Here is a 10516-nt window from a genome sequence, read left to right as displayed (position 1 = left end):
CTTACATTTGTTTAGAGAGTAGTTAATTACTCCCTCCGTACTAAAATAAGTATTTTAACTTTGTATTAGCTCTAGTACAAATTTATACTAAGCTCAAGACACTTATTTTAAGACGGAGGGAGTAAATATGTACCAGAGACAAGTAAGAAAACCGGAAGACTGAAACTAATCAACATCATTTTCTTACTCTTCCATTTATTAGATATGAACTACAGATATTTACTACTTCCTCTGTTTCTAAACCACTATAGACTATGTACGGAGCAAAATGAGTGAATCTACACTCTAAAATATGTTTATATACATCCGTATGTAGTTTGTAATGTAATCTCTAAAAAGATTTATATTTAGAAACGGAGGGAGTAGATATATGTACATCAATTAACCAGAGAGAGAGAGAGACTGTTATCTACTCCTCTACAATGAAAAAAATATGAATACTATAGAAATAAGAAAAGACGACTAAATAGTGATATCTTGCAGAAAAGTAACAATAACAAGATAATGATACTGATGGGACTGAAGAGTAACTAGCACAGGGAATGAAAACTGTTAGTTGAAGATAAAAAATAATGAAATAAAATTAATTATGAGAAGTAAGGATTTGAGGAATGAAAGACAAAGAAAATTAAGAACAAAAGGAATGAATAAGAATGGAGAACTGAAAATAAAGACTGAAGAATACTAAATGACTGATTAAAACACCTCTTTACAACCCGCTTAGATGAAGGGCAAAGACTAACCAAAGAGGGACCGAGCCATATCACTATGGAAAGAAGAAATGGCGACTGAAGAGTGAAATATTGAAAAGAAAGATCAATAAAACCAACGACTAATGATTGACAGCAACATATGGTACACAAAAAACACTAATCAACTACTAAAAGAGAAGACCCATGAGGAACAAGACTGAAGAAGGATGCAAATGAGGCCACTCCTGTTTACAGACTGAAATCTGAAGAAAAACTAAAATGTTGAATAAAAAGAGTGAAGACTAAAACTAAATTTAAAATATTTAGTCCTAAACCATAACCACAGGAGACTGATGACTGATAAACAGTGACACTAATCAAATACTAAGAACTATAAAGTCTGAAAAATGAAAACAGATAGAATTACTCCCCCGTCCCATAATATAAGACGTTTTTTGACACTGTGTCAAAAAAACCTCTTACATTATGGGACTGAGGGAGTAAGTAATAAAAGACTAAAAAATATTGACAAACAATGACTGAGCCTATCTTGAACCACTTAAGCAGGACGCTCCTATTTAAAGACTGAAACTTGAAGAAAAACAGAAATACTGACTAAGAAAAGTGTAGACTAAAACTAAACCATAAGTACATAGAACTAACACATTTGACTGATAGAAACTAGATAGAACTGAGAATATTAAGGATTAAATAGGGTGGAAAATGTAAAACACCAACGAATAAACAAAGACTGAGTAAGAGAGAAAGACAAAGCTGAGACTGAAACTGCAAATGAGCTGCATACTGAGACTGAAGAATAATACTCCCTCCATCCCAAAATAAGTGACTCAACTTTGTATTAACTTTGTACTAAAGCTAGTACAAAGTTGAGTCACTTATTTTGGGATAGAGGTAGTACTAGTGTGCAGTGTGCTAGCGTAGTAGTGTAATTAGAACACACTGCAACTTAAGATGATATAGTCTAACTATAACTATGTATAACTAAGCATTGCAGATCCAGAACATTGTTCATACCATTCATCTGGTTTGTTTACAACTAAATAGGACTAAACATAGGCTAGAACTAGGTAAAACTAATTCTGACTACAACTAAGAATGACTAGGCTTACCAGATCAACAAAATTATATGCAGGAACAACTGAAGAAACACGAGGAAATAAAAAGCATTAATCAGGACTAAGCACTAGCGTTGTCCTGATAAAATCAGAATCGACAGCAGCTCCCCCGAAAACATGAGCCACCAATGCTGTGACAAGGGCTAGATTCCTTAGATACATAGTTTCTCCCCGCGCAGCTTTGGTGATGAGCACATGAACTGAAATTGACACTCATCACTTGTAGAACCTGAACCATCATCAACTGAATCAAAAAAACTCGCACAACGAGCGAGACATTTGGGGGAAATCAATCTTCGCAGTCTTAAACCGGATCACATGTAGCTGCTCCGCACAGGCAGAGAGCAAATTTTTAGAACAGCTAGGCCGAGCCGCATCGAAAAAGATCGACGGCAGAGGACTCGACAAGGAGAGAGCGGAGACGACGAGACGCGCTGAGAGATGCTTCGAAATACAGTGCGTCAGTGACACAAACACAAACATTGGAGACGACGAAAGGCGTTGAGCTCAGAGGGAGGGCATAGAGAGAAGCCCCACAGTGTGGGTTAGAGCAAATCCAACCGGACGACTCATTTCGTCTGCCCATGTCTGTTTGGGTCGTCTCGGAACAAAACACCGACCCAACATGCTGACCCAAATCCAAAATGCGCCCGCTTCATGTCCGTGTCGATCCATTTCATGCTCAAATTTAGGTCTGAAATGCGTCGGTGCGGACACGAAGCGAACGCACCGCGTGTCCCCTTGGTGTTCATTACGGTCCCACATGGCGGTCGGCCAACGACCGAACGCGGTCATATGAATCCTATGAGATTTGTCGTGAGAAAGACAATACCTGACAAAATCAACACCATCATAGAGGTGACTCGAAAAAGGGGCTGCAAAATTAGTTTTCCAGTCTCTAACAAGGCAATAAAGTCTAAATTTTGCTCCGAACAATTTTTTGCTAGAAACGATGCTCAACCATGTCCCCAAGACCTCTGCTATTCCAGAAAATGCCTCTCGTTAGCCAAACTTTTTCTGAAAGCGATGACGTGTGTTATGGTGTATCACAGACATACTAAGAAGACTGGGCCTGTAAGGATTCGATTTTTCTGGTTTTTTTGGAGTTTTTTTTACCATGTATCTTTGAGCAACGCGCGTGCAGCCCTTGTTTACCTTCGAGTGTGCAACACATCCTACGGGAGAGTTTCTTTATTTTTCTTTAATATTTGTTTGACTGGCCAGTTTGCATGGTCAAATTGACGTGCCTATTCTAGATTTCCCGGGTGTCCTTCGTTCGACGCGTCTCCGCATGGGCATGCATGTCTGCGCCATGCATCTCACCACGTTTGCCTTCTGGGCTTTTCTCGTGGGTTCTGTTTTTGTTTTTTCTCTTTCTTTGGTTGCCTATAAGGGATCCGGCTTGCCTGCTCCCTTTCCATGCTCCCATCTGTGCTCCCACTCTATCCTACGGTTGTCTTTTTTCCTTTTTCCTTTCTAATTTAATCATCTCCCTCCCTAATTTTAAGGGGATGGGGCCGGACCTTATTTTGTTCCAATCAAATGAAGCCACGTAAGTGGGAGCATGGATGGGCACACGCGTGGGGAGCAGGCAAGTCTTGTGCATCTATAAGTACCTGTTTGCTTCCTGTTCCTTTGTTTTGGGCTACTCCGCTGCCGGCGGTCCTGTCCTGATTGGCGTGGACGAACTCGGCACCTTCATTGCCGCAGTGGAGCGAGATCGCCAGGCTCGCGTTGCCCGCCGGCGCGACGGCGAAGCGGCCGGCAAGGGGTGAAAGCGGTCCAAGGCGCGCGTGAGGAGTTCGATTGGCGTGGACGAACTCGGCGCCTTCGTTGCCGCAGCGGAGCGAGCTCGGCCGGAGGCTTGGACGGGAGGACGCCATTCTGGCTGTAGCCCATGGTAATCCGCGGCAGGTTCCATGGCGTCAGGTGGACGGTGTCCGGCTCCGGCGGCAGTGAGTTCTTTTCTTCCTCGTGAGTATTGGTATCTCTTCGCCCCGCTCCAGCTCCGGCCCCTCGGCTGCGGCCTCCTGCGACTTGCCAGGTTTTCTATCAATTGACCAAACCCAAACCGAGCCAGGTCATGAGCATGGACGATGGACATGTATGTACTTTCCTTCCTCAAGTAGTCATCCTCTGCGGACGTCGACGATGCCGGCCGCCTCAGCTAGGACTACGTCGAGCGCGGCCCCCCAACGGGGACTTCTACACGTACGGGGCAGTGGCGCGGCGGCGCGCCACACGGCGCCGGGAAGTTCCTGTGGACGGATGGGTGCATGTACGAGGGGGAGTGGCGGCACGGCAAGGCCACGGGCCGGGGCAAGTTCTCCTGGCCGTCGGGCGCCACCTACAGGGCGAGTTCAAGGACCTTCATGGACGGCGACGACACCTACACCGCCGCTGCTGGTGAGGCCTCCTGGTCCATGAACCTCAATGACGGCGACGGCAGGAAGAGCTACGCCAACGGCGGCCAATATGACGGCGACTGGCGCTCCGGGCTGCAGGATGGCTATATACATCTGGCGCAACGGGACCGAGTACAGGGGAGTGGCGGGCGAGCTCCGTGTCCGGGATGAGCAATTGCTCCGGCGGCGTCCGGAAGTACGAAAGATTTGCATCTGGGAGTCGGACGGCGACATCACCTGCGACATTGTGGACGGGGCCGCCCTGGTGGACGACGCGCGGAGGAGCGTGAGGACGGAGGGCGGCGGGGAGAGCGGGGCGCTTCTGCCTCCGCCGTCCCCGGCGCCGCGCATTGCCAAGTGGGTGTCCCCGCCGCTGGCGAAGCAATAGGGGGAGACCATCGTCAAGGGGCACAAGCACTACGAGCTCATGCTGAACTTGCAGCTCGGGATCAGGTGGGTTGCTTCTGTCATCTTCCTTCGTCAGCGAGTATGAAACTCTGAATTACGAAGATTTTGGGACTTTTGGTTGTGGAATTCGATCAACCAGAGAAATTTGCATTTCCTTTCAGTACCTTTGCTTCACGCAGAGTTATTATAGGAATATAGGCAAGACTGAAATATGTGTTCATGAAGCCTATAGACGCTAAACAATATTTTAGTGATCTTGGATGCTATAAAACCTACATAGACTTTTCTCCCGTAGTAGCGTGCTTTCAGTTTGTTGGTTCATGGACGGTCAGATGGTATTTCATCTAGCTCTTCTGGCACTATATAATACATCAATTGGTTTCTTCTTGTTCAAATTTGAAAACCTGTGAATTAGAAGAATGTCTTTTTTATAGGATGCCTATGCTTAGAGCACTACAACAAACACCCCCGTACACCAACGCATATCTAGCAACGATGTGAGCCACCCCACCTCCCCACGAAGGGATTAACCTCCACGCACCCCCACCTCTTTCCTTTTTTTACAGTACCGTACCCACCTCCACCTTATCTGCGCCCCCTCCTTCCAAATATATCACACAGCCTAAAATACCATTTTTTTTCTCCCAGCCACATCTCTCCCCTGATTCCTCTATGTCTCACACCACAGCGCCGCCGCCGCCGCCAACTCCGATTCCGGGAGGCTCCGGTGGACTCCCAACCCACTGCTCACGGATCTCCCCGACTCCCTCTATGTTCTCCCCCGATACTTCGCACCCGTCCACCGCGCCCCTGCACGCACGCCACGCAACAACCCTAGTCGCCAGGCGTCGCCGGCGTGGCTCCGGTAGCTCTGGTTTATCAGCCAACTACCACTGCATCACCTCACGCGCAGCAGCCGGCTCGGGATTGACATTGGTACTCCGTCTCTTCTACCTCGACTCTGACATGGACATGTCTGGCTCTGGTGTTTACTGTATTAGATTAGATCTGAATCACCATGTGTTGATCTATACTACTTCTGGATGAGTAGTACCCTGTCATGTGTTATGGTCAGACTTTCCTCTTACTATATAGATGGATCGATGGATAATTAGGTATTTTTTTCAAGTGAAATTAATCATTACATACTAGCATGTAGCATGACCTGTTCAATAACATCAATGCAGTTTTCTTATAAAGGAGATCAACTTGGTTCAAATTGGAGTGAGATAGTGTATCAGCGATATATCATATGCGATCATGTATGTCACCGGAGAAGACAGCATGTCAGTGCAATTATGGTTCCATGATACTAGCATGATTTTTTTAAATGGAGAATACCCTTCTCAATAGACTGAATCGTTATTTATTTGGTGTCACATGAATACATACAGTATACTAAATAAACAAGTCCCACTTTTATCCGTTCGTCCCAATATTTGTGTTTATTCTATAACCCTTTGTTCCATCTACACTCGCAGGTTCTGACATTATCTTTTACTAAGTGTGTGCTTCTGCTGTTTTTTTAACAGATTTATCTACTACACTAGTGCATTGCAATAAAGAGAAATCCATGAATATGCAGAAGAAGCCTTGGGAATTATTTAAGTCAGTTGTTTATAGCATGGTGAGGATCCTTTCGATAGTTCATGTTGTTCATATTAATGTAAGGAAAACATGAATTTGTATCGTATTCTATTTTTTCGGTTGATATTTTTCCCCCTGACCAAAAGTTACATTAGTTTCAGCTTCTTATTCAGTAAAAATGGGCATACTGCAATCTCGAATTTTATGCAAAATTTCAGATGGAAATAATTCTTACACTCATGTTATCCAAATAATTTATAAAATCTGAAGGTGAGTTACAAGAACACCATACCTTGATATTCTCATCATATGTATATGACTCGTACTCTTGGAATCTCACCTCTAAATCGAGTTTAGTGCATTTTTTTGGAATTACATGTACTTCAATCTCTGTACTGATTTTGTATTTTGTGGGGAGCCACAGATGTTTCCAAATAGTAGAAGGATGCATGATTGGTCAGCACACAAACTCTTGGCCAGGTGCCTCTCACATCTTATCTTGTTTGTAATATATTCTCCTTCAACTGTTAACACAATCAGCATGTACTTGGTTAATGCAACAACGTAAACATGCAAATTATTCCTTTTGTGCATTCTGCTTCCCTGACATATAGGGCACACTACGGTGGTGGGATGATATTAGCAACCATAAACAAAGAGCTAAGCGATCAGATGCGGCGACTGTGCGAGTGTGTCAGCTACGTCGAATTCACTAAATCCCAAACCATTGGATCTTACTAGGATCTCCTCTTCTCTGTAATACTTATGGCCTTCTCCTCTACCTATTCGGGCCAACAGTTTGAGCATGCATCCAGCAACCATGGTGACAGAGATGAGCATACTGGAACTGCTCTAAGTTTCCATGTTCTCCCTAAACAAGTGAACTAAGAAAGCAAATCATATTTAATAGAATTTGGCATATACTAATACGCTGGCATTACTTAGTCTGCATGAATGTTGTTGTCTTTTAAATTGTTAGAATAATTTTTAAGTAGTTTAGTAGGAGTCCATTCTAGTTTAACTAGACAAGTTTGAGTCTAATTTGGATAGGTTGATTAGTTAGTTTTCCAACATGTCTGGTTTGCATGTCGTAGGTGATTATGTTATCAGGTGGGTCGTAGTCTATACATGATTCAATGAGTTTGCATAGCAAGCGGCCTACATATTGTACTAGTATTGTCTTGGAGTTAGCATGCCTTACTAGTCCAGGAAAAGGTCGCTGGAGTTTGAGTCGTTTTAGATGCTATGTAAGAGTTTAGATTGTTTCAGCCATGTAGCACGTCATATCGTGGAACCAGGTCGCGCAAGAGTTTTTCCATAAAAAACAAGGCCATGTAAGAGTTTTGATCTAAAAGAATAAAGAGTACGCTTAAGTTTTTTCGTCACACGTGTTCCGCTATTTTGATGCGAACAATTCTGTCGGCAAAACCAAACATATAGACTACTAATGCATATGTGAAATCAGCAGGTTACAGAGACTCAATTGTTCCAAGTTGATGTTGTTGGCGCTAAAACATAGAAGACCACTAGTGCCAAGGTGGATTTACTAGGAGGTATTTTCTGATAGTAGTTCTACATTGCATGAATGATTCTTCACCAGATCGAATGGAAATTTTGTAGTATTAATAGCATTGCTTGACTATATTTTATTATCTTGGACATGCTTCTCTCTTTTTTCACCTAATTCCTGCGAGAGAACACTTTTCTTGCATGTGAAAATAGGTGTACTACTACTGTGAGATAAGACTCTTTGCTGCTAGATTACGTAAAACAATTCATCAACTACCGTATGTCTGCCTTACATTCCCCCACCCGTATAAAACACTCTGTTTCTATTAGCATGGTGAAACTTAATAATGAAATGAGCTGAGTTAGTTTACTGTAAGCTAAATTGACTATTGTAAGCTACAAATGTAACACTGGACAAATCCAAACAAGAACATTGCTATTACTTCAATCCAAAGTAGCGACCCCGAATATAAAGCTAAAGCTGACGATGTTACATTTGGTAATGAATTCTTGGTATTTCGGGTTGATGCAGCCAGATTAATTATCACATTGCCATCAACCTTTCTATGTTGCTCCTCCTTTCAACTTTTCTTGCATATTAACCTATTTCATTTCTCTGTTGTAGATTGCAATATTCGGTGATGCATGGTTCAGATGTTGATTGCAAGGTCAAGAATAGGGGTGCTACTAGATAGTTTCACATTGTGTCTTTTTCTAGTGCCAATGTTTCAATCATTATGTTTCTGATATTTTCTGTGTCAATGTTTCGATTATTATGTTTCAGAATGGCTGAGACGTTGGTTGCAAGGTCAAGAATGGGATTAGTACTAGTTTCAAATCTTGTAATCTTTGTATCGTGTCCTTTGTAATACAAACAAGTTGATTTAATACATGAGAAATTTCTTTTTATTATACTGTCTCCCCAGTGCAATATCGGCATTGACCTAATAATTTTGGCCGGTGATATATAAAATAAAGTGCATTTTTTTATGCAATGCACTATGCATTGCAATACTCATTTATTAATCATTTTCTCTAGGGTAACCACCAACGCATGCGAAGCGTTGTTGGGCTCTAACTCTATATGTTGCTACCTTACAACACTTATTCATACTGTTTACCAACGGATGTATATATGTTGTTGTAGACCCTTGCAACGTCACCAACGGCAACACATACAAATCTGTTGGTGTAGACGTTACCAACGTTTATATGGACCTTTGGCAACGCAATGATGCGTTGCTATAGGGGGGTCCCTGTTGTAGTGGAGGCTTATAAATCGAGTATTTTCTAATGTGGTGCAAAATTTTGTGTCGTTCTTATGGCCCATGGTCCTACGTAAAGTATTCCAATACATTTCCACAAATCAGTTTTTATATTATTCACGTAACACATGTTCATGTTCAATCGGGGATGGATTGAAGTGGTGCTGGGACATGTATAGAGAAGGAGCCCACCATATCTATGGAGACAGGTTTTGAATTGGGGTGTGTTGTTTCCTACCTGGTGGTGTTGACGGTAGATGAGGGATCTCCATATAAGTAGAATGTCACACATATGAATGTTGTATCTGCGATGATTCATAGAAAACAAGTCAAGAGAACGATTCATCAGTTGCATATCTTTTTTTATGTTCTACATGTTATTTCTTTCTCTTTAAGTTGGTCTGCTGTTCAAAAAAAGAAACTGAGAATGTAACTATATGAGTAGCGCAGTTAAATGTGTTCAAGAAGTATACGTAGGAAAAAAATAGACTGCTAGGCGTAAAAATTCGAGCTGGCTACAAAGGTACGCACATGCAGAACGTACAACGAATTTTCAGAAACTATATCAAAACAAACACATACTGAACCAATGGGTGCGGCGTGCCGCCGCACATGCTTCAGTGGATCGACTTGAATAGTTGGCTCGTGATGGTATGTCTCTTAGGACCAGCAGCGATGGTTTGATTCAGATCATCAGATGTAAAATTCACTACCATTACATCACTATCAATATCTTAGGTCTAAGTAGAGAACAAGAACTTCATACTTCCAGTGCCTACTATTACTACATGTTGTAGATCACTTAAGTATGTATCAACTAGATGTATCTTTTTTTCTCATGAACTGCTCTGCCACGAATCAAGTCTTGGGACAACTTATCAAATATTAAAAGAAAACTAAATATCTTATCAATCCATGTGGCGTGACGTGCCGCCGCGCACTACTCGCTAGTATCATACTATTTTAGTAGGCTTTCACGATTTCTTAACAAGGCCTTCCGTACAGTCCGCCTGGTTGTTTGAAGGCCCGCCTGACATCGAAAAGAGTTTCCTCATGTGCAAGGTCAGCACGATAACCTTGTAATGAGGGTAATTACAGACCATTAGGACCATCATCCTCCATGGGCATCACAGATGCATTTTTCTTAAGAATAATAATTGCTTTATCTAACTTTTTTGTACTTTGTTCTAATTTTGGTTCATTAACCGATGGAAGATGGTCTCTCGAGATTTGTTCAACGGATTTGGTTGGCGGGCTACTAGTAGGATTTGTGATGCATGAAGCTCATTTTTCTATGATTTTTTTCTTCATTGTTTGCCCATGGGGCAGCTATGTGTGGCACTTATTGCGACCGGATGATGAACTTTTAAATAATAATTAAATGACTGTATGCATTACTTGATGCAGAGGCCGAGGGGTATTCCTTCTTTTCGAAAAAAAACTAACAGCACAAAGTATAAAAAGGGGTTAGCTATCCAGAGACAGGCTCTTAGAGTACGTAATGGGCCTAATGA

At 42.4% G+C, this 10516-nt stretch overlaps 1 protein-coding gene and 1 long non-coding RNA gene across 2 annotated transcripts; both read left to right on the top strand.

The window, feature by feature from the left end:
* The first annotated feature begins 3911 nt into the window (after positions 1-3911).
* Positions 3912-4523, top strand: LOC119357895 (phosphatidylinositol 4-phosphate 5-kinase 6-like). Its single transcript, XM_037624678.1, is given in 4 exon segments — positions 3912-3932; positions 4000-4340; positions 4342-4368; positions 4370-4523. Coding segments are annotated over 4 exon segments (543 nt in total).
* A 725-nt stretch (positions 4524-5248) lies between these two features.
* LOC119354928 lies at positions 5249-8649 on the top strand. Its single transcript, XR_005171353.1, has 5 exons — positions 5249-5577; positions 6174-6268; positions 6653-6708; positions 7697-7781; positions 8363-8649. It is a non-coding gene; the product is annotated as an uncharacterized LOC119354928 (long non-coding RNA).
* Positions 8650-10516: the final 1867 nt, after the last annotated feature.

Source organism: Triticum dicoccoides, chromosome 2A (assembly GCF_002162155.2).
Source record: "Triticum dicoccoides isolate Atlit2015 ecotype Zavitan chromosome 2A, WEW_v2.0, whole genome shotgun sequence".
NCBI lineage: Eukaryota > Viridiplantae > Streptophyta > Magnoliopsida > Poales > Poaceae > Triticum > Triticum dicoccoides.
This window is presented reverse-complemented; position numbering and strand designations above follow the sequence as displayed.